The 25,345-nt window shown below is 38.4% G+C and overlaps 1 protein-coding gene across 6 annotated transcripts in view; it reads left to right on the plus strand.

Moving 5' to 3' along the window:
• The window catches only part of PCCA (propionyl-CoA carboxylase subunit alpha), a 361,328-nt gene that overhangs the window by 159,508 nt on the left and 176,475 nt on the right, over positions 1 to 25,345 (plus strand). For all 6 annotated transcript variants that reach the window (XM_027557904.1, XM_027557902.1, XM_027557903.1 and 3 more), the window contains exons 13-16: positions 14,883 to 15,026; positions 16,378 to 16,452; positions 20,617 to 20,685; positions 22,380 to 22,455. In XM_027557904.1, coding sequence (XP_027413705.1) covers positions 14,883 to 15,026; positions 16,378 to 16,452; positions 20,617 to 20,685; positions 22,380 to 22,455 — 364 coding nt within the window. The remainder of the gene's footprint in view (positions 1 to 14,882; positions 15,027 to 16,377; positions 16,453 to 20,616; positions 20,686 to 22,379; positions 22,456 to 25,345) is intronic.

The following is a 25,345-nucleotide window of genomic DNA, read 5'->3' on the forward strand; positions in this document are numbered from 1 at the left end:
GGCTCCAAAATCACTACAGATGGTGACTGCAGCCATGAAATTAAAAGACGCTTACTCCTTGGAAGGAAAGTTATGACCAACCTAGATAGCATATTCAAAAGCAGAGACATTACTTTGCCAACAAAGGTCTGTCTAGTCAAGGCTATGATTTTTCCTGTGGTCATGTATGGATGTGAGAGTTGGACTGAGAAGAAGGCTGAGTGCTGAAGAATTGATGCTTTTGAACTGTCGTGTTGGAGAAGACTCTTGAGAGTCCCTTGGACTGCAAGGAGATCCAACCAGTCCATTCTGAAGGAGATCAGCCCTGGGATTTCTTTGGAAGGAATGATGCTAAAGCTGAAACTCCAGTACTTTGGCCACCTGATGCGAAGAGCTGACTCATTGGAAAAGACTCTGATGCTGGGAGGGATTGGGGGCAGGAGGAGAAGGGGACGACAGAGGATGAGATGGCTGGATGGCATCACTGACTCGATGGACGTGAGTCTGAGTGAACTCCGGGAGTTGGTGATGGACAGGGAGGCCTGGCGTGCTGCGATTCATGGGATCGCAGAGAGTCGGACACGACTGAGCGACTGATCTGATCTGATTGAGTTGTAGATGTTTTATGTTTTTTCAGGAAATTAGCCATTTGTGATATCATCAGGAAGCAATGCTCCATGAATATTTTCACATTTTTACAGAGTGAGGGCTTTCTAAGCAAAGACCTCTGGCACCTGATTAAATGATAACAACTCGAAAGATGGAGCTTGCTAGAGAGAAAGTCTTATCTTTCCCCAGAGCCATTTGTTGACATTCCAGGCCTTTCCCCTTCTCTCTCTGGAAAGATTTATTTACTTTCCAGAGTCAAGTTTGCTCTCTCTCCATGGCAGCATCGCTTATGTCTGTTTAGATGAATCGTTGTGGGGTTGCTCTCTAGTGATAGGTGCACCCCCCTCTGCCTGCACAGGGACATCAGACCGTGGGGAACCAGGGTGTGAGAAATGGTGTGAAGATGCTCTGTGAGTTAACAGTTGCCTCCTTCTCCAGTCCAGGAAACTGTTTGTTTCCTGGCAAGATAAGCAAATGAATGCAGATATAAAATATACAGATGTGATTCCTAGCTACTTTTCTCTCACCTTTTACCTGTCTTTTTTAGTTTGATGTAGTTTTTCTTTCTAGGGAGAAAATTTTTGTTTTAAAAGTTTGCAGTTGAATTGTTAAATCTCTTATTTCTGATGTTATCACATACTTAGACTTTTCTACTCAATTTTTCTTCCTTGTTTTCTTTTAGTACTTATGTCATCTTCCTTGGTGAAATTTTCATTTCACCAGGGATTTTTTTTCTTTCCAAAATGTCTACCTGTTTATCACAGCCATTACTGAATAATTATTCTTTTCGGTGTTAATCAAGTCTTCTTCGTTATGTACTGAATTCTCATATATATGCAGATTTTTACTTTACTGTTTTCTTTTTTTTTAGCCTTTCTGTTATTTATGTGCTGGTACCACACTATTTTAGATGTTATATCTTTTTATTATAATACAGTAGCCAGTAGGACTCTTCTTTCTCATTACTCTTATTTCTCCATATTGTTTTTTGAATTAGCTCATTTTATTTATATTTAACAGAAGGAAAAGAAATTGAAATGATGAAATTGCTGAACTATTAGATAAATGTTTCTTATTTTCCACTGAAATATTAATTCCTAAAAGATGTTCTTAATGTGACAAATGATTATTGGAAGTATTTATATTTTTTGTCATCGCATTTCTTCATATTCCAATTTGAAAGTATATTGTTTCTTTTTTTATAAAAATGAGTGGAAATTGGCATACTTATATTTAATCCTGATTTCTTCCGTAACCCTTCATTTTTGCTCTTTTCATTGTCAGCTTTTCATTATTATAACATTACTGTACTTGCTTTTCTGTAGTTCTGTATCTTCAGGTGTTTTCATCATACCTTGGTGTTTTAACTTGCTTTCATGGTCATAATCAGCATCTTACCATAGCTTTATGATTAATCAGTCTGCATTTTGATTCACTTGTGGTTAGGTGGTTCTTGTATCTTTTTTTTAAAATCAAGAATTTATTTTGAGAGGTATCCATGGTACTATATTCTGACTTCTTAGATGGGTGATAATGTTCTCCGGTAGCTCAGGTGGTAAAGAATCCACCTGCAGTGCAGGAGACTCAGGTTTGATCCCTGGGTTGGGAAGATCCCCTGGAGAAAGGAATGGCAACCCACTCCAGTAGTCTTGCCTGGAGAATCTCAGGGAGCCTGATAAGCTGTGCAGTCCATGAGGTCGCAAAGAGTTGGACATGACTGACCAACTAACACACATACACACAAGGTTATCCTTACAGTTGAAGAACTTTCATCTCATAAAGGTGAAAGATTATGGGGCTTGAAAATTATGGGGCTTAAAACAGCTGGATTAACACATTACTGGCTTTTTGACCCAATATCAACCCCTGAGTAATTACCAATACCCACCCACCACCACCACCACCACCCCCCCCCCCAAAAAAAAGAAAAAGAAAGGAAGGAAAAAGAAAGGAGAAATGAGAAACCACGTGGAAGAGGGGAGCCTCTTTGAAGCGATGTGTGTAGGGATCTGCTGCTCTGGGCCAGGAACAGCCATGGCTGCTGAGGGAGGAAAAGGCTGGAGGAAGGCTCCAGCTTCTGTGCTGCTGATTAGGAAAAATGAATCATCGCCTCCATCTCACAAGGGAGCCTGCGATTCACGATTCTGCTATCACTGTGTCATGACTTGGGTTAGCCCAGTATCGGGGATTTTATTATGATCACAGTGTGAATGCTGTTCATAGCAGTCATGTTGTCTCTTAAGATTACTTTCACTCTCCTGCACCATTTTGCTTTCTCTGTAGCTAAAAACTGTCTTCTGGTTTGTCTGTGTGCTGGCTTAGGTTTCTGTGTATTTATCACTGATTCATCCACATTCTTGATCTGTGTTTCATTACATTCAAACTCATTGAGCTTTGTTTGTTTTTTGGTCACTTTTGCCATTGTGTAGTAGTCTCTGGTTTCCTTTCACCCACTACATTCTCTGCCTGTCCTGAGAATTTCTTCTACCTCTCTTTGTAAAAATTTCTTTTCTCCTGGACTTTTGTCTTAAGCACTGTTGGTTTATTCCTTTTTTTCCCCTACAGCATGTCTTTAAGTAGCTTCCTGAGGACTGGTGCATAGGAGCTAAATTATATGAGAATTTGCATGAGTGAAAATGACTCTATACTTTTTTTTTTTAATTAATTTTGTCCCGTGCCTCGCAGCTTGTGGGATCTCAGTTCCCTGACCAGGGATTGAACCCCAGCCATAGCAGTGAAAGCACCAAATCCTAACCACTAGACCACCAGGGAACTCCCTATGTTAACTTAACTATTGAAAAAGAAATTAATAGTCTTTATTGTGGTATACTTTGTATATCATAACATTAGCCCATTTTAAGTATACAAATACAGTAGGCTGAATGTTTGTGTCTCTCCAAAATTCATATGTTGATACATTACCCTCCAGTGTGATGGTTTTGGGAGGTAAGGCCTCTGGGAAGTGATTAGATTATGAGGGGGTGCCCTCATGGGTGGGGTTTGTGCCCCAGAGAGAACCTTCCCCTCCTGCATGTATGGACTCAGAGAGAAGGTGGCCGTCTGTGGACTGAGACGCGGCCTTCATCAGACAGTGAATCAGCTGTCCCTTGATCTTCAACTTCCCTCCCAGCCCCTGGACCTGTGCGAAACACATTTCTGTTGTTTATACGCCACTCTGTCTGTGTTACTCTGTTACGGCAGTGCAAACCACTAAGACAAGTCAGTGAGTGGTGGAACATTTACAAAGTTGTTCTATAAAGAGCAGGATCCAGTTGTAGGACATATCATCACCCCATAAAGATCCTTATGTTATTTTATCCCAGAAAGTCTAATTGCAGGTGGAGTGGTGTGTGTGTGTGTATTCTTATATCACTACTCTTGGAGTTTCTAGGTGCCTTTACTGGTTTTTTGGATAGAGTTCCTTTTTTTTTTTTTCTGTCCCTTAGCTGCTCTATTTCACTTAGCATTGTTGTTCAGTTGCTAAGTTGTATTTGACTCTTTGTGACCCCATGGATTGCAGCACAGCAGGCTTCTCTGTCCTCCACAGTCTCCTGGAGTTTGCTTAGATTCACTTGGCCTGCTGCTGGTGCTGCTGCTAAGTCGCTTCAGTCGTGTCCGACTCTGTGCGACCCCATAGATGGCGGCCCACCAGGCTCCCCCGTCCCTGGGATTCTCCAGGCAAGAATACTGGAGTGGGTTGCCATTTCCTTCTCCAATGCATGAAAGAGAAAAGTGAAAGTGAAGTCGCTCAGTGGTGTCCGACTCTTCGTGACCCCATGGTCTGCAGCCTACCAGGCTCCTCCGTCCATGGGATTTTCCAGACAAGAGTACTGGAGTGGGGTGCCATTGCCTTCTCCATCACTTGGCCTATATGATCATTATTCTGAATTCCTATCCTTTCTCGGTGGGTACATCCTCTCCTGTGGTTTAGCTGTGGTTTTTTGGAGTGGTCAGTACCAAATCCTGTTTGTTGTGATATTCAAGTAGTTGGTGATAGGATTGTATCTACTCCCGAGGATAGAAGGAGCCTGTGTCCCCATCATTCTCCTTGTCTCAAGGATCCAGACATCAGCATCCAACTAACATACATGGACCACTTGGATTCATTGGCAAAGAGAACAGGGACTCTTCTGAAGCCTTGGTTGACTTTCTCTCCAGGGTGCGTGAGTCTCTGCAGGATCCAAGCCGTCTCCGTGACCTGTGCCTTTCACATTCTTCCCTGGACTTCTCTGAAGCTGGTCTCTCAGTTCATCCCAGCCCATGAGAGAGAAGAGCCTGTTACCTGTTGTCAGCTGTCACTGCCCCCAGATAGCAGTGCTTCACATGTCCCCTGTGTCTCACTAAGTCGAGGGAGATAGAGACCCTGGAGGGGAGTGAACCGTGTTGCTATTTCCCTCTTCCCAAACCAGAAACATCTAAGCTGGGTTATCTGGGCTTTTTAATGAGTTGGAGGGGAGTCTGTGGATCCTCTGAAATTGGACACACACTTTACCAGGGAGAAACTTTATGAGGTTCTAGACTCTAAAACAGTTCAAAACAGTCATAACTGACCAGTGGGAGCTCATTTAATCATTGTTTCCGTAAATTATGAGCATCCTCTGTTTTCACTCAGCACCAGTAAATCCTAGCCCTGCTCCTTCCTAGCTGTGTGTCTGTAAGCAAGTTCCTTAACTTCACTGTGCTTCATTTCCCTCATCTGTGAAGTGACAGTAATGTAGCACTTACTTGATAGGATTGTGAGCATTAATGAATGAATATTTAACTGCTGAAAATAGCGTCTGGTTAATAGTAAGCACTCACTCTTCTTCCTAACTGTAGGAATCTTACCAGTAATATTCTGCATGCTATGTTGGTTAAACATTGGTTAATATGTTCACTATTACTGTCGTCATTATAATTTAAAAAGCTTGTAAGTGGTCTTTTTTTTTTTTTCAGGTGGCAAACTGGGCCACAAATTAATTAATAATAACTTCCTCTTATTCTTTTGTCAGTTGATTGAAAAATTATTGTTGCAAATGAACAAACATAGTTGAAATACTAACTGCTTTGGAAGAAGTCTCTGTTTCATTTTAAGAGTTTTGTGTAAGAGAAAAATGGAGATGGAAATCTTTCTTCTGAACATGAAACTCACTAAAGGGTTACATTGATAAGCTATTTCTGCTTAGATCTTTGTGCTAAAATTAGTATTGTGGATCCTGACTATACCTTTCCAAATTGTGTGTATGTGTGTGTATGTAATTGTTAATTTCCAAATCCAAGTAATTATAGATTTTATTTTTTTTGAAAAGCAGTCTTAATATTGTCTACAAAGGCAAAAAAAAAAAAAAAAAAGGCTAGAAAACTCTCAAATAGAAAGGAGTAACATGTTAAATTTAATGCCCAAATATGGTCAGCTGGCTATTCCACATCTTGAAGAACAGAGATCTAAATTGTATCCTCTTTGTTAGATCTCAGTCAGTGGCTTATACTGATTGCAACAGTGAAGGAGGAATCTACTTTTGCTGTGAAAGAAAAAGTGTAATAATAGTGCTGTTGAAATTCTCTGGAGGCCAGATACCCCCACATCCCATCAGAGATCCCATCAAGGATTTTTGTATCGTATGGAACCTTGTTTTCCTTATTTTATTATTTTTATATAATAATATTAATATTTATTATTAATTATTAACTTATTTATATATATATAATATAACTTAATTAAAAAGTTAAGAATTATTGCAGCCTAAATCTGATTTCTGAGAATTGACTATAACTGAACAAATATCTTTTTCTTATTTTCAGAGCAATTTTAAATTTAAAAATGTACTTAAAGAGTTTAGCCTTTTATGGAGTTAAGGTGTTTGACTGAAAGAATAATTGGTGGAAATAGGAGAAATTACAGGGAAATGGATTTGTAATTAATTTGTAAAATTCCCTTCTTGCCAGGAGGAATATTTTAGATCTGGACAGAAATTGACATTTTGATTGTATTTGAAAGCACAGAGGCCAGGGTTCTCAGACTGGCTGGAGCTAGCCAGAACCGGAATATTCTGGAATATTTGAAGTTCCTTTCCTGGGAAACTGAGAACGTAAAGTAGGGTATGTTATGCTGTCACTTGATGTCTTTCTTTGAGTCTTACTGGAAAATTGAAGGAAAGAAGCTTTTGTTAAATAGACATGAATAGTTAAATTTGTCAGACATTTTTCATTAGTTTTTGTTTGGAAGCATTTTATAAACTATGTTGGTGTCTTCAAGTTCCAGATTCTTATCTAGAACCTTCCAAATTTGTTCCTGTATTTGTTTCCTAGGGTTACCACATCAGCTTATCACAGGCTGAGTGGCTTAAGCACCGTTTTGTTACACTTGTGGAGTCAGGAGTGTAAATCAGGGTGTGGCAGAGTGGCTTGGTCTGGAGGCCTTTCTCTGTGGCCTGCAGATTAGAACTCGGCATCTTGGGTCCCCTTGTGGTCTTCCTTTCTTGCTGCGTGTCATCTGTGTATTCATCTCTTCTTGCAAGAACGTCAGTCACATTTTATTAGAGCCCTCCTTAATGACCTCATTTTAACTTAATTGCCTCTTTAAAGACCCCATCTCCAAACATAGTCATATTTTGAGTACTCGGGGTTAGGACTTAAATATATGAATTGGGCGGAAGTGAGGGGAGTACAGTTCAACCCCTAATAGTTCTCTTATCCTTTCTTCATCTGACTGTTTGTGTGTGGGTCAACAGGAAAGCTCTGTAATAAAATTTGTTCAGTTTTCAGCACCACCCTTGAATGTAGCCATTATTTTCAAGGTGAGTTTACAGGAATGATGTGTTGGGGCCTATTGCCCAACGTGCTTTTTTTCTTTGAGGCCTGTGGATCAAAATTTAATAACTTTAGATCTTTATTTTGAAATCCTGTATTCCCAGGAGGTAGAGTTTCAGTATTTTAATAGGTATATGTTAGATTCCATTTTGGACAAAGACTGTCTCTGACCTGAAAGCGCAAAACCAAAAATAATGACATCAGTTGTCCTTTCAGGCCAGAACAACAAACGAAAAAAGATAGAGACCTATTATGCCAAATACCATTATGAAACACAATTTTATGTAACAGGACAATTTCCTCATATCTCATCAGGTAATCATACCTATACTGCTTTGCTCAGTTGAATCGAACAAGTTCTTTCAAAAGATGGCTTTCACAATCTGGGTCTTTGTAGTATCTGTCAATTAGACTTGTATTTAATAAAGAAGTTACTTTAAGTTATGTTAATTTAACATAATATTATTTGGATGTTAGAGCATTCTCTTACCACACACTTCTTGTGAGTATCTCAAGTGTCTTGTCTGTAAAATGACAGTGAAACAGAGAGCAAGTTCATGAACATGGAGAGGTTTGATAAATTTCAGTGCCATGCAGATGTTAGTTATGATGTGTACATGGGTCTTCTGCTTTTAGGGACAGCTGCTGCCTGGACTAAGCAGCTGGGCCTCCACTTAACACCTAAAAAAAAACCTACCCTCTGTTTAAGGAACTGTGAACACTTTACATCACCCTCTTTCTGTATAACGGCCAAGTTAACACATAGTTCATTGGTCTGATGCCTCTCCTCACTCTTTAGGACTTTCTCCTCTTTTAAACTTGTGGTTGTTGTTGAGTTACTAAGTTGTGTCCAACTCTTTGCGACCTCATGGACTGCAGCATTCCAGGCTTCCCTGTCCTTCACTGTCTTGCTGAATTTGCTCAAAATCATGTCCATTGAGTTGGTGATGCCATCCAACCATCTCATCCTCTGTCGTCCCCTTCTCCTCCTGCCCTGTTTTTCCCAGCATCAGGGTCCTTTCCAATGAGTCAGCTCTTCACATCAAGTGGCCAAAGTAGTGGAGGTTCAACTTCAGCATGAGTCCTTCCAGTGAACATTCAGGGTTGATTTCCTTTAGGAGTGACTGGTTTGATCTTGCAGTCCAAGGGACTCTCAATTTGAAAGCATCAATTCTTTGGTGCTCAGCCTTCTTTATGGTCCAACTCTCATATCTGTACACAACTACTGGAAAAACCATAGCTGTGGCTATATGGACCTTTGTCAGCAAAATGATGTCTCTGCTTTTTAATACGCTGTCTAGGTTTGTCATAGCTTTTCTTCCAAGGAGCAAGCGTCTGTAACCTTGAGTAATTATGTAATTCTTTAGTAGGGTGGGTTTTGTTACAAACATCTAAATGAAGCACCCATTTAAACTTTTAAACATGCCTCAGTGTTAATATTCATTTGAAGTTAACTTCAGTATGTAATTAAAATTTGCCTGAATCTTATTCCCCTTGAGGAATGCTTGCCTGTTATGTAGTTACCCATTCTTACAATCTTTAGAATTATTAGATAATCAGCATAATAAAGTATATTTAAAAGTTTAAGTCAGAGAAAACACATTGAGCAAATTATCTGCTTTTGGTTATTTAGCACAGTGGAAGGGTTCTGATTGAAGAGACGATAATGTCAATCAAGTCAGATACCTTTACCTTAATAATGTTTCATAATATAAAAACAAAAACTTTGGTGATGTTGCTCTAACTTTTATTAAGTTTTATTTTACAATTATTTCTGATGTCTATAAAATTTCTAAACATTACTAAAAATATCTGAACACCCTTTACTAACATTTACGTTTGCTTTATTTTTATCCTATACCCATATCTTAATTTCTCTCTGTCCTCTTTACCTGAAACATTTCAGAGTAAGTTGTAGGCCTGGTGCTCCTTTACCTCTAAACATGTATCCCCTAAAAACAAGAAAGCTCTTTTACGTTGCCACAGTACCATTATCAACGTCAGAATACTAACAATGACATATTGCTCTCTCCCAGTCCACAGACCATCTTCACGTGTCACTAGTTGTGCACAAATGTCTTTTATAGTAAAATTACAACATTTTAATATTGGTTCCGGATCCTATGTTGTGTCTGCTTGCCATGACTCTTTAGTCTTTATCTGGAGCAGTTCCTTAGTCTTTTGTTTGGTCACCTATGACCTTGACATTTTTTAAAATGAGCACAGGCCATTTGTTTTATAGAGTGTCCCTCATTTTGTGTTTGTCTTTTTTCTCTTGAGTATATCCGGACATTGCATATTCAGCAAGAATATTACAGAAATGCCGTTCTTCCATGAGGACCATTATAGGAGACATGCAGTGTCTGTTTATCCCGTTACTGGTGATGTTGCCTTGGTTAAGGTGGCATGTCTTGGATTTCCCCACCGTAATGTTCGTGTTTCTCCCCTTGTCATTAATGAAGGTATTTTATAGGTGGATACTTTAGGACTTTATGACTCTGGAAATATCTGTCTTCCCTTCACTAGTTTTGGATACTTCCTGATTGGTATTTAGGACTTCCCAGGTGGTCCTAGTGGTAAAGAGCCTACCTGCCAATGCAGGCGACTTGAGAGATGCAGGTTCGATCACTGGAAGATCACCAGGAAGATCCCCTGGAGGAGGGCATGGCAGCCCACTCTAATGTTCTTGCCAGGAGAATCCCATGGAGAGAGGAGCCTGGTGGGCTATGGTCTGTAGGGTCGCAAAGAGTTGTACACAACTGAAGTGACTTAGCATGCACGCACGCAGTTGGTATTTGAGGAGGAATAAAGCTAAAGATCACAGTGGCAGTGGCAGAATTTATGATTATAACTTTTACAAAGGCAGATAATGACAACACAATTCCAGAAACATTTAGCTTTTCTAAGTTTATTACTATTGAAATTTGATACATCAAGTACTCATGTGAAGTGAAACCTGGTTTACTTTGCCATTGCATTTGATAAGCTCAGGTATTCATTTTTTGGGGGGAAATACATTTGAAGCAAAAAATTAGAGGGAGTGGCAAGAAATCTAGACTCAAATACTGACAGTAGTGACAGTTTGATGGTGACTGAGAAGACAACTAAAGTAAATTTGCAAATAGATCTATAAAAAACTGGCTGGCCGTGACCATCTAATGTAGGCATATATAACTATACATACTCATAGATTTTGAGTGTGATTATGGATCTTAACATGGCATTTGATGATCGTCATTTGTACCTGTTTGAATAAAAGATTCATAACGAGGTTCATAATTGGCATTGCCAGTGCTGATTTATAAGCTCTTGATAGAACCTGCGATACTTCCTAGGTGGCTCAGTGGTAAAGAATCCACCTGCCAGTGTAGGAGGTGCACATTCGATTCCTGAGTCAGGAAGATCCCCTGGAGAAGAAAACAACCCACTACAGTATTCTTGCCTGGAAAATTCCATGGACAGAGGAGTCTGGAGGCTACAGTCCATCGAGTTGCAAAGAGTCAGACACGATTTAGCAACTAATAGCAGCAGCAGAACCTCCAAGGTGGCATTGACCTGATAAATACATCCCAGTCAATAATTTGCCTTGGAGAATTAAATTCTGATTTGGATGGGCTTCCCTCATAGCTCAGTTGGTAAAGAATCTGCCTGCAATGCATGACATCCTGGTTCGATTCCTGGGTCAGGAAGATCTGCTGGAGAAGGGATAGGCTACTCACTCCAGGATTCTTGGGCTTCCCTTGTGGCTCAGCTGGTAAAGAATCTGCCCGTAATGCAGGAGACATGGCTTTGATCCCTGGGTTGGGGAGATGCCCTGGAGAAGGGAAAGGCTGCCCACTCCAGTATTCTGACCTGGAGAATTCCATGGACTGTATGTATAGTCCATGGGGTTGCAAAGAGTCGGACACAACTGAGTGACTTTCACTCTTTTTTTGGGTTTGTGTGTGTGTGTGTGTGTGTGTGTGTGTGTGTGTGTGTATGTTTTCTCTCCTTCTCACTCGCTTTTTTGGCTAGGTATTAATTTTGCTGCCCAAACCCCAAGGTTTCATGTACTAGGATGTCAGTATATTACTCTCTAATGCACAGTCGTACTATCTGGAAGATCCTTCATTCATACGTTTCTTGGAACTAGCACTTATTTCTTTGGGGCAGGAAATTGATGTGTGAAGACCAACAATTTGTTTGGCGAGGATAGAGTCACATAAGGGAATTGGGTTTTGTAGTGTGTTAGCCAGAAATTTTATTCAGGTTTTTCTGTACAATGTTCCAGAAAAACCCGAACAACCATTTTGGCCAACCCAGTATTTTGAATCTTTAAGGCATTGTTTCTAAATGTGTGTTCTTTGGAATTCTCAATCCATAAAGATTGTCTGCAAAAGGAGGAGGTGTGCAGTTAAATAAATGCTGTACAGTCTCCTTTCAGAGAGTCCTGTGGCGTATTTACAGATTAATGTGTTTGAGGAGTCTTTCAAAAAAAGCAAAAGCCTGTTTAACTTAGATTAACTCAGTGTTTCCCAAATAGAAGTTACTCAGAAACCTTGTACTCCCCCGACACAGTAGTCCTCAGAATAGATGTTTATTAACATCATACTTTCAGAGGTTGTTTTTTATTCTAGGTTGGACATGGTGTTCTAGGTTGGACATGATGAATTTGTTGGTTTACCAGAAGCCAGTGTTTTTTTCTTCTTATAACCTTTTGTTTCAGTTAACCTTTACTTTCCATTGATTTTACCCCCTTCCCTTCCTTTTCTTTCTTTTTTGTTTTATTTAATGATATTTTTAAAACATTTAATGAATTATGTTTTGGCGTGGGAATGATTTTTTCTCTTTGTAACCTCTGTTCTTCTTAAGCATTGAGTTTAACTTGCACAGGGAAACTATTTTTAAGTTTTCAGGAATGGGGGGTAGACATGGTTATTTAGTCAGTGTTTTAATTATAAGATGCCCGATGATAATAATAATACAGGGTCTAAAGGAAATGCTTCACATATCCTGTTGAATAACTTTGGAATTCTGTTAAAATGTATTTAGAAGGATTTCTCTTAAAAATGTTTAAATTTATGTTTTCCTTTAAAAAGACGTATTTCTGTTATCTGAAAAATTTAGGTACATCAGACTACTTTGTGTACTTTAACAATACTTGAACCTCAGTGGATATTTTTTAAAAATTCTTTAATGATTTTGTCTTTAGTAGGTAGCTGTTATTTTAGTTGTCTGCTGATTTTATTTTGTAATAATTGCGGCTCACTAAGATTATAAAATGTTGTGTTACTGTTATATAACTCTAAATTGGGTTAAAGTGGGTCCAATTTTAGATTCTATTCAATAGAAGTTTAATAAACTTTTTTCCTATACAGTTATAAGGAGTTATAAGGAGGTTATAAGTTATAAGGAGTAATAAGGAGGTTATAAGTTATAAGGAGTTATAAGGAGGTTTTCTAAGGTGTAACAGAGCCTTACAATGAATTTGGGTCTTTAGCCTTTCATAATCATGTATTTTATAAAAGGTAACAGTACATAATTGTTTAGCTGTTTATCTTTACTACATACTTTCATATCCATTTTTCCATGAGGAAGAACAGGCAGCTAATATCACCTCTGGAGGGATGAGATTCCAACCCTGCCTCTACCACTTACTAGAGACATGGCTCTGAATTTGCCACTCTTTCCTTCATTCCTTTAATGTATATTTCCTTGTCTAGTATATAGTATGTGCTTTTCTGAGCGATAGATATAGAAGGATGAAATTAAATCATTTTGTGAGCTTTTAAAAATGTTTTCTTACTTAACAAAGGTAGTGGATAGTATTAATATAAAAAGCCCTTGGTCACATAGTAGGTTGAATAGTTAGGGTGGTAAGATGCATTCTCACGTGAAATTCATTTCCAGCAATAATAGAATGGCTTTACATTTGTTCCTTTCTTATTATGTTTATCATACAGAACCTTGTTTCTCTCAAAACCATGTTTTGCTTTTAAGAATATAGATTCTAAACTATCTAATAAAATCTTTACTTAAGTGTTACGTATATTTTACAAAGGGTAGATGCTTATTTTAGTGATGATTTGTCATTAAAATTATGTCAAAATGTCTTAAAATGTTGTTGAAACTGTAAACAAACTCATAACACACACAGAGCTAATTATGGATGCCATCTGTTTATTTTTACAAAGCTTTTTTTTTTTTAAGACCGTGGCATTGTCTGCTTATGATAAGCTTCAAGATTATTATAATGACTAAGTCCTGTCCTTCAATTAGTGTAGTTGAAGATGGAAAGACAATTGGTCTGTTCATTGACCTTTTCGCATGTCAGAGTGTATGAAATATAACATGTCATGATAAAGAAACTATAGTGAAGTGCTTTTAAAACATGCTTAATTTTCATGAGAAAGGAAACTGGTATTGAAGCAGCTGATGTGGCCAAAGTTGATATTCTCAAAACTTATTCAAGGCTTTAGATGGAAGGCAGAGGACCTGCCCTTTACCAACACCCTCAGTGGCTTTATTTTAGCTCAGTTAAGTTCAGGATCTCGTCAGCAATCGATCAGATTGATAACAGTGTGTCTGTTAGTATCCCTGTATGTTTGTGCATGTTTCTGTACATGTGCATCCCATGCGCTAGGGTGGAAGGCCAGGGATCCCCACGACAGCATCATCCAAAATAGTTATCAGCAGTTTGCTGAGAGAGCAGTGATTTCACTGGCTCAGTGTTGCCATTGTGCATGCTAAGCACTCCCCACGCCGGTCTGGAGGGAGAACAACCTGCAGGATCCATCTGCTCCTTTCTGCTACACTGCATTGATGCAAGAGTACGCTAATCTGGTTGCTTGTCAGGACAGGTTAGTGAAAGCGTGCGAGTGGGTGAGACTCAGGCTGGACTAGTGCTGTGGAAAAGCGTAAGCTGCCTCTGCGGATGCCGTGCTAAGTGTAGCAGAACAGGCTGATGATCAGCCACACTGAGGACGCTAGCTATAAATATGTAATCGTCAGTGAAGAATTAGTATAAAATTAAAAATGTTGAACCTGGTTGAACCCCATCAAAATAAACACTGGGAAAAGTAGTAGAGACAGTTTACAAACACTTTTGGGGTGTCTGTTTTTCTCACCCAGCTTTGTACTATATGGTATCGATGCTTTAATTTTATTCTCTTAGATAGTTTTCAAGTCAACTATGATTATAATTAACCTCATTTTACCCAGAAATTGCTGACATTGTCCCTGCTTATTTCTATTTATTTACTTTTTCCTACATCTGTTGGAGCTTCCCTGGTGGCTTAGTAGTAAAGCATCTGCCTTCAATTCAGGAGACATGGGTTTGATCCCCGAGTCTGGAAAATCCACTGGAGAAGGAAATGGCATCTCACTCTAGTATTCTTGCCTGGGAAGTCCCATGTACAGAGGAGCCTGGTGGGCTGCAACCCATGGGGTCGCAAAAGAGTGGGACACGACTGAGTGACTGGACCACCACCACCACACCTACTGACGGGCAGGTCTTGTCCTTGTAGGTTGAGCATCCCGTCACAGAATGCATCACTGGCCTGGACCTGGTCCAAGAAATGATACGTGTTGCCAAGGGTTACCCTCTCAGGCACAAACAAGCCGATATTCCCATCAACGGCTGGGCGGTCGAATGTCGAGTTTATGCCGAGGTAAAGTGAACACTGGGAGGAGGGATGACGGGAGGAAGGGTGGTGTTTGTGTCCCGAGTCATGGGACCACGTATAACTAAACAACAAGGTAAAGTCAGCGTCCTGTAACTTGGGGTCAAGTATTTGATTATGTAATTCAGAGCTGAACCAGAAAAAGAAAGGTTAGATCATTTTGACATAACTCAAAATAGTTTTAAAAGATTGAGTTTAATTAATTTTCATGTGTTGTTTCTGGATGGAAGAATAGCTTCTAATCAGTTTAAGGAGCGAGAAAGAATTAGTTTAATATTCTTGTGCTTGAATGGACCGTGGGTTTTGTTTTGTTTGCTTATTTTCAAACCACATTGAAAATAAACAGGAGCATTTATTTCTGTGTGTATGTTAAAGAGCTACCCTAGTTACACATCAGTTGTTAATTCAGTGTTTAATTTTTTTTAACAGTTTCCCCCCTAATACTTTTATTTCTTACATGAATAATCACAACTAAAATTTAAATTGCAAAGCTCTTAATTACAATTTTAATTATGGATTTTACTCATAAACTCTCAGTTCAGTGCTTTAATATTATTTTATAACTATATTAACCACATAATTAAGCAGCCAGCATCTGAAAATGCTTCTCTCAAATGACTAAAACAAAAATGCAAGGAAACATTAATGCCATCTCTTACTTTTAGACATTGAAGCCTGTCTGTAAAATAAAAAGCAAATTAGTAGTATCTGTGTTTTAACAATCCTGGACCTTGTTTTGGAATGCTTTTCAAGGATCTTGAGAAATAGTTCTTGGCTTAGTTAGTTTTCTTTGCATTATATTTTGAGTGGTATTCTTTTTCTTCCCTATTGTTATGATACTGAACTTACTGAATATTTATTCTGATGATCTAAGATATTTACAAATGGAGCGTTTATCCAGAAGCACATGCAGAGTTACTTTTCAGGTCTTTATTTGGAGAATCAGAACGCGCAAATCTTACCATATGTGAGCTGTTTTGAGAGTAAGAAAAACAAATATCTTCAGTGCACTGCATTTGTTGTTCTGAACTTGAGTATGTTTTGATGTAGCGCCTAGGTTATTTTATTTTTGCCCAAGGCATTCTAAGAAGATTTATAAAAAGTTGGAATTTTACCAGTTTCAATAAAGTATGATCAAGGTCAGGCTAAATTCTGCTTTTAGTTCTGTTTGATTTTTTAAATACACTTCTAAGTTGTCTAGAGCGAGAAGACAATAATATTCTGAAATCTGTGATTTGGTAAATATGCCCCAAAATGCTTCTTCATTGTACAAATATTTAACCTTACTTGTGCTGATTTATATTTCAAAGGCTGTGCTTCCTGTTCTTTGAACTTTCAGGACCCCTACAAGTCTTTTGGTTTGCCGTCTGTTGGGAGATTGTCTCAGTATGAAGAACCAATACATCTACCTGGTGTAAGTCATTAAGCTGCAATACCAAGTGAGAGGTTAAAATCTTGATTTATGTCACACTTTTATGTTAAAGCTTGTCAACACCGAAGGGTGTAAATTGAATGACAAGTGAAATTCATGGGGAATCACAGTTTTTTGTTTTTAATATTTTGTACTTTATGATGTGCAGGAAAGTCAGAATTCACCTAATAGGGAAGTCTGGAGACAACTGGCTTCTAAATAAATGATAGTTCCCAGTGTTCCCAGTTCTTCTGAAAATTGTAATGAAGAAGTTTGTGGCATCCTAAGAATGGGGAATGACTTTCCTATATTACAATGTAATCTTTTCAATAAATCTAATTCAGCTTCCCCTATATAGTCAGATGTCAAGAAATTCCAGCACAAAATCAGCTCGTTAATTGAAATGGATTAAGGAAAGCAAAACGTGCCTCATTCTGTTACGTGTCAAGGACTTTAAGAAGTACACAGTATGTATACCACTTACGAGTGACCAGTGCTCACTTCATTTATACTTCTGTATTTAATGGCTATTATTTAAATCATTTTTCTTGCATAAAAAGAACAAGGATGTACCTTTTCTGTTAATCAAGGTAATAAGTGTGTATATTTGTGACATTATGTTAGCTAGTGGCTGACAAGGCTGTACCATCTGTGAATATGATTATTCCGTTTGATTACTGGTATGAAGATGGTGAAAGATTACAGGAAGAATTCTGAATTTGAAGATGTTGTTGGATATATGATTTATTTCACTTTTTAAATTGTTTTTGCCCATGTGCTTTCTAAAGGGACTTGACCCTTTCCAGGCTTGGAGACTCCATGCTGTGTTCAAAGCCTGAAGGCAGAAAAAAAAATTGTAAAGATTTAACAGGCATTGTGTGACGTTAAATAGCAGATGAGAAAACAAGTATCATAGGGACATATCTAAGCATTTTTTTAATCAAAGAAAAAAAGTATTAAATAAGAATTCATAATGATTACTCGAGTTGTTAGAAGTTTTCACCATGTTGTAACAGCTAACAGGATGTCAAACATTTTGCCCTCGCAAGTTTTTGCAATTTGCAATTTTCAAACGTGAGACCTGTTGAAAGTACAAGTGATAATGGACAAACTCTACCCCCTACGGTCTTTGTCCCACCAAATCTTTCTTCAATTAATGCTGCAGCAGGAGTTTTATGTAATAACATTTGCAGTTGTGAGCCATCCATAGAAAGAAAAAACAATTAAAATGCCTTAAATGTTCTGCTTACTGCTGTTATTTGCTTGTGTGAATGTTGCATGTCAGCTAAATGGACCAAGGAATAGATAAAGTGACTGGGTGCGGGAGCGTGCACACAAGCTTTGTCTATCATTATTGCTGGGAGCAATCAACTTGATGCCAGCAGGACAGTAGATGCGTTGACAGCTGTAATTATGTATCTCCATGGTGATCACTTTTGGCCTGTCATGGCGGCCCATGAGTCCCCTCCCTTGGAAGCATTTAATCAGATTGGGCTGTCACTTGTCAGGTAGACATGGCGGGCTGGGAGTTGTGCTGAGGGGGAGAGGTGAATCGAGAATGAAGGGTGGGACTCGGCTGGCAGTTTCACAGGGTCCACCGTGTGAAGAAAGATGTTTAAATTATGCCTGAGGTTTCCGAACGAGGGTTTGGGACTCACACACAGGTGCTTGGGCATTGGTGGTGATGGTGGGTTTTCTTCCTTTCTGCCTTAAACCCCATCAGTTTTAACTCAGTTTTAACTTTGCAGCGCTTACCTTTTTTGGTCACAAGAATACCTACTTCAGAGTTAACTTATGGTTTGTGCTTTTCACATTCTGTAAGTCTCCTGTTTGCTTATGTGGCAAAGGTGAAGAGTTTCTTCTTATCTTTGATCACTATATTTTGTAAATGTGTTATTTTCAGACCACAGTTTTGTTCTGCTCAGAAATTTGGTGTCAGTTCCACTTGACTCTGTTCCTAAAGGTTTTAGTGCAAAAGCTAAAATGTATTTTTGGTATAAGCTTTGTTTAATGAGACTTAATTTGAATTTTAATTCATTATTAGAACACTTTTTAAAAAAGCTGACAATCACTTGGAAAAAGGCTGCATAAACAGTAAATTATAAATCAGAGTTTTCATGTTTTGTTTCAGTTTTAAATTGGAAATGCCAATTTGCTTTACAAAGATATTTGTTGATTATATGTAATACATCTTTATTTTACCATATAAATGGAAATGATGTAACTTCTGTGATAATAATTTTAGCAAATAACAAAGACACAGTTATATCTAAGAGCCCTAGGTAACTTAACTTTTAGGATGGTGTTATTCAAGGTAACTAAAAATTTAGGTTATGAACTATAGATGAACGTAATAAATGCTCTTTATTGTCTGTTATTTTACCAGTGGATTGAACATCAAAGTTCCACACTAGTTTTGTAGCAGTTTTTGTAGTAAATGGTAGCATATGTTTAAAGTCAAAAGTTTTAATACTTGCACCAGTCTCAATTTTAAACACAGCTTTAGCAAGCATGCTATGATTTTAAATAATGCATACTGGTAAAATCATCTCCTTAACATTTTGCTACTAAAATTTAAAAAATGCAAGTTCTGAGATGTCTTTTCTGTTATGTAACTTGATCCACCAGTTGTCACTTTGGAGCCATTTAAATGTGGCCAGTAGGCAGATTATGATATTATTGCTTTTACAGCTGCCCTATTAATTCTTTCCTAGTTTTTATAAGCACTGTGAATTTCATAGAGCTTCAACTTATGCCCTGAAGTGTGTTTTCAGAAAATAAGAAAGCCAAATATATGTTTTAAGTGTGCTGAATGACTTTCCTTTAGAATGAAGGTTTTTCTATATGAATGTGAATGCAAATATAAATATCTATATTTTTGCATGACACTTTTACAAGTATATACATAAAAGCACTCTGGGTATGTGCTAATGTTATCTTCCTAAACCTTACAAAGAAGATAACAGTAGTATGATTTTTTTTTTTTAAGAGAATGAAACCATGGCTTATCTTTTGATGTCACCGTTTAATAAAGCCATCATCGAACTCTCATGTGGATATCCTAGACAAGAGGGTCTACATGTGGTCCCTTGATAATTGCCTAAATTAAAATATTAAAGGCCTAACAGCCGCTGTGTTGACCTTTTTCTGCCTTGCTGCAGACAGATGAGCGGCTGTTTATGAGGCAGGCTTCTTCCCACAGGTGAAGAGCTCCGTGAATTTGCCTCTTCTCTTCCCACTCCTTAACCATGTTGGGCATCAAAGTCCTGCTGTTCTAGCAGCTTCCATTGAATCCTTCTATCCTCAAGACCCCTAGGACATGTTTGACTGTCTCGACTGTTTTGATTAGCTTTTAAATACTTCAGATTCCAAAACTTCAGCACAATAATTTAATAAATATTTCATCCTCAGCAACTGCTCATTTGAAAGTTTTACATGGCTAACCTTTGTGCCTTACTGCTGTCATCAAACAGGGAGATGAAAACAAGACTCAGCGATGTACTAACTAACTTGTTGGCTGGTTAACAGCAATCAGCTTCTTCAAAAGAATATTTTGAACTTGTGCTTTGTTCCCCCCTCCCATGAAAATGGCAAAATCAGAACTCTAATTGGGGCTGTGTCCTTACAAAGCAAAGCCGTGAGAAAAGCTGTGTAAACATTAAATTCTCAGGGGACTGACAGTAACAGAAAAAAAAAAAAAAGCGTTTTACAGTTGAGAGGGTGAGGCAGAAAAGGAAAGTGTTACGGAGATGAAAGCCACAGGACCAGCGTTCCTATGGAGCTGATGAGCAGAGCTCTGAGTCCTGATGCGTGGCCTGGCTGGGGACCGCACTGGAATGCCTGGCAGACTCATGCTCTGTTTCAGCTGGAAGGCACCCTCAAATTGCTCCAAACACATCCCACTATAGTGCTGTAGAAAGGTTGTTTTTTTTGCTCTTCCTTAGTTTCTTCCTTTAGTGGGTTAACAAAAATATATACACTGAACTGTGTAATAACAGATAAAGATAATTTGATCTCTCTTTATTTTTAGATTGTTTTTCTACTTCCTGGAAGCAGAAATATTATTTGAGATTAAAATTATCCACCTGCCTCATGGAAATTAAATGTGTTGTTAGAAAAATAGCTTCACACTATGAACTGTCTTTTCTCTTCTCTTCTTTCTCCCAGGTCCGAGTTGACAGCGGCATTCAACCAGGAAGTGATATTAGCATTTATTATGATCCGATGATCTCGAAAGTTAGTTCGACTCTTAATGGTTCCTTTCAGTTTTCTTCTGAATGACAATGGACATATATAATTAAAAAGTCTGGAATGGGGCTTTTACCTGAATCGTGTGCCGTAATTAAACACATAGTTAGGGCCACCTAACTATGGAAAAGTGAAAGCTGGGCAGCTTTTCTTTCTCTTAAGAGAAATTTCAGCATCTTGTTAGTTGCCAGCACTCCCCACTCCCCAGTCTAATCACACCGTCACCCCAAGCCCCACAGTAACAAACTTCTCTAACCAGTGGCAGCAAGCTAGCTCAGTACAGAGAGAAGGAATTATGTTGTTTCTTGACCAGTCGTGAGCATTGCCGAGATGAAAGTATGAATGACGGGGTGATATAAAGGAGTTGAGGTAATAGGCTGTGTTTGTTAAGAGGACTTTTCACCTTGTCGCTTCGGTTTTTATGAATCAGTAATTACTTACGTAGATTTAGCATAATTAAATCTTATGTGAGACTATGAGATGTCTTTTTGAAATTTGACTTTCCAGAATAAATTAACCAATCCACTTAAAATTTTAGATCTTTTAACGTTTTTGAATCTTACAGAATGTAAAATTATGATGCTAGTGGTTGAAACTGGATTTTATTTAGAATATATATATATATATATATTTTTTTTTTCTAAAGTGATGGACCTGTGTTGAAACCCCTGTTTCTTTCTTCTTTTTTTTTTTTGACCTTGCTGCTCAGTTTGTGGGATCTTAGTTCTCCAACCAGGGATTGAACCCAAGACCTGGCAGTGAGTGCACTGAGTTCCAACCACTGGACCATGAGGGAATTCCCAAACTTGTTTCTTAAGATGTTTTTTTTTTCCTTCCAAGTGTGCTTTTTCATGTAGTAAATGACCCATTTTTTCATTTTTCTTTTTTCACTTAAGTTTTTACAGTGATATTGTTAAAATGAACTTGAGGTGTTTTGTTAGAGAAACACTTTAATTAAAATAAAAAATACATAAAATATTATAGATACATGGTTTCACTTTTAGATAAATTATATTGCTATTCAGAAAAATGACCTGAAAATTAATTTCAACCTGGCTTGATATTGAAGCTAATTAAATGTACCAAAAACTTGCAAACTACAGATTGTCTCATATAATAACCAGAAAATTATTTTATGAATATTTAAGTTCCTGTTGCCAATTTGTATAAGGTCTAGAGCACATAAACAGGCCCCGAATCATACAGAACAGTAGGATTTTCTGTTTTTCTAACACAGGAACCCTTTGCCTCTGTGCTCTATTATTTGTTAAATTAGCTATTCAGGGTGTCAAACTTGAAGGGAGAGAAAAAACAAATCTTGGCTAATCCTCCACTATTCCAGATGTTTATATTCATCCCATCCTAAATGTTGACAATTTTGATAGCTTTCCTTTCAGATTTTTTTATGCTTGTTTTTGTTACATTTTGGTTTACCTCAAGTGACTCTTTTCTGTGATAGTGAAATCTAGGAGAAAAGTCTGAAATAGCTGGTTTCTGATATTTGTTTAGTTGAAAAAATCTTAATTGACATAGTTTGTACTAACAACTGAATGAATGAAATTTCAAAATATATTCTGGAAATGTGTTATGAAATCTTTTAACTTTTACTAGGATGAGATGTTTGACTTACGGGTAGATTGATCTCCACCTGTCTATATAAACGTTTGTTTGCTTGCTTTTAGCTCATCACATATGGTTCTGATAGAACAGAAGCACTGAAGAGAATGGAAGATGCCCTGGATAGTTATGTTATTCGAGGTAAAACAAACACTTGAGGTTATGTTATTGTACCTGGAGCCTCGTACTGGGAAACAGCACGAAGCTTTATTAAGTAGAGAATTCACCAGAACGTTTGCTTACTACGTGTTTAAGTAGAAGTAAGAAAAGCTTGGATTAAGCTGACATACTAATTGAGAATAGGTATTTCATTTTCTGTAGCAATCCCATACTTTACATCTATATCTGAGATGAACTTATTTGATTGAACTTATCATTTATGACCTCTCCTGGATGAACGTTTAGTACTCTTCATTCTGGAGTCGCTTGTTGTCAAGTGCAGTTCAACAGCCAGTTTCGTCTATTTCTGATTTTGTTTATTTGTTTGCAGTGTTTTGAAGTATGAAACTTAAAAACGTATGCAGATTAAAACATTGTGACCTGTATTTGACTACTATAAGAGTACAGGGAATAGCTCTTCGTTTCTCTGAATTAGAGCAAATTGTAAAATATTTTCTAGCAAATGCCATTCTCTTACCTCATGTACATATAGAATGCATAACCAAGTGTGATCCTGCAAGCCTTCAGGGTGTGTGGTGATAATGGTATTAGGAGCAGCTATTAAATTTAAATAATTAAAGTTATACTTATTCCCCTTAAGGAGTAAATTACAGTATAAATTTTATTAGCAACTTTCATTAGTAATGAAAAGATCATTTTAGTTTAGCCTAACATAAATTATCATCGACTTCAGAGTAATGGACTTTCATATCAAATTTAAAGTGTGAAATATGAGTTCACTTTGAATTATGAATAAATTGTGTGTATCTAAGAACATACTTCATCTTCTCTAGCATTCTGCTTCATCTTATCTAGCATTCTGCTACAGTAACACTGGTCTTCCCTAGTGGTTCAGTCAGTAAAGAGTCTGTTTACAAAGTGGGCGACCCAGATTCAATCCCTGGGTTGGGAAGATCCCCTGCAGAAGGAAATGGCAACCCATTCCAGTATTCTTACCTGGAGAATTCCATGGACAGAGGGGCCTGGTGGGCTGCTGTCCATGGGGCCACAAAGAGTCGGACACAACTGAGTGTATTTCACAGCCACAAGAACGTCCATGAGAAAGACTGACTGTACAGTTTGGCTCTTTTCTGGTGAATCACTATATATAGCAGTGAGGCTGGGAGGCTGAATTTTGGAGGTGGTGGGATGGTGATGGAGTATGACAGTGGGGAGTAGACAGTCTCCCTCAAGCCCATGTGTAGCTTTCATACAATTTCATAAAACCTCCATCAGAGTGGACACAGCCTGTTGGTCATAAGTCTTGACAAGTGACTGCAACTTCTTATGAATTAGAGAAAGTACTCCATTCTCTGGGTGTCTCCAGCCCTGAGACACGGAGCCCAGCTTAGCAGTGGAGCAGGTCAGACCCTTACTTTGCCCCTTGACCAAGTGCCTTTGTGCAATGAACAGTCTGGACAGCTGTCCAGTAGCAGCCCGGGACAATTTAGTGACTCTGTTTTTACACATCTACTTTGCCCTGCTAATTTTCATCCGTTGGCAGATAAGTCGTGCAGCCATCACTCATGCTCATGTTTTCTCTTCCAGTTTTTCTCTTGTTATAGCAGGAGGACTGTCTTCCCTCCCTTCCCTTTTACTGTCACCCTCTTTTCTTCCCATTTGTTAGCTAGTAAGTGACAGTGATTGTATCTAATCTCATGTACTGGTGATTCACCTCCATCTGTAGAAGGAAAGCTCCACAGTGAACCTAGATGTGATTGTTAACAGTGCCATCAATATTCAGAGCTTCTAAGAATTTGAAAAATTCCCTTCACATTCTTTCTAGCTATTTCCCTAGCTCCTTTTTAGCCCTAATGGTGTAGTGTTTGCTGGTTTTATAACTCTGCTGTGTTCTACCATAAGCAGCAGATGCATATTTTCTCTGTACATTGGTTAAGTCAGCCTTGAGAGGTCTGTTGTGCTACAGAAGTAATATTGCTGCAAAATTATTCTAGTGCATATTTGAGACACACATCCAGTTTGAGTGTGTGCATGTATTTGTATGTGTTTAACTATATATAAGGAAGTGAAAGTCCCTCAGTCATGTCCAACTCTTTGTGACCCAATGGACTATACAGTCCATGGAATTTTCCAGGCCAGAATACTGGAATGGGTAACCATTCCCTTCTCCAGGGGATCTTCCCAACCCAGGGATTGAGCCCAGGTCTCCCACATTGCAGGTGGATTCTTTACCAGCTGAGCCACAAGGGAAGTGATACATAGACATAATTAAGGTACTTGGCAAGATTATTCCCAGAGGACTTTAAAGTTGAATCTCATGGACAGAGGAGCCTGGTAGGCTACAGTCCATGGGGTCACAAAGAGTCGGACACGACTGAGCAACTTCACTTTCACTTTCTAAATATTCCCCCCGACACCCACATTCCTGCTCCATCATTGCATTTTTATTGTGGTTGTTAAATTATTGTTGTTGTTTTAGGTGCTAAGTCATGAGACCCCATGGGGACTTTGCAACCCCATGGACTATTGCCTGCCAGGCTCCTCTGTCCACAGAATTTCCCAAGCAAGAATACTGGAATGGGTTGCCATTTCCTTCTCCAAGGGATCTTCCTGACCCAGGGATTGAACCTGTATCTCCTGCATTGGCTGGCGGATTCTTTAAGATAGTGGTTAATTTCACTTCAGTTCAGTTCAGTTGCTCATGGCATCATGTCTAACTGTTTGCGACCCCATGGACTGCAGCATGCCAGGCCTCCCTGTCCATCAACAATTCCTGGAGTTTACCCAAACTCATGTCCATTGAGTCGGTGATGCCATCCAACCATCTCATCCTCTGTCATCCCCTTCTCCTCCTGCCCTCAATCCCTGCCAGCATCAGGGTCTTTTCCAGTGAGTCAGCTCTTTGCATCAG

Source organism: Bos indicus x Bos taurus, chromosome 12, assembly GCF_003369695.1.
Source record: "Bos indicus x Bos taurus breed Angus x Brahman F1 hybrid chromosome 12, Bos_hybrid_MaternalHap_v2.0, whole genome shotgun sequence".
Taxonomy (NCBI): domain Eukaryota; kingdom Metazoa; phylum Chordata; class Mammalia; order Artiodactyla; family Bovidae; genus Bos; species Bos indicus x Bos taurus.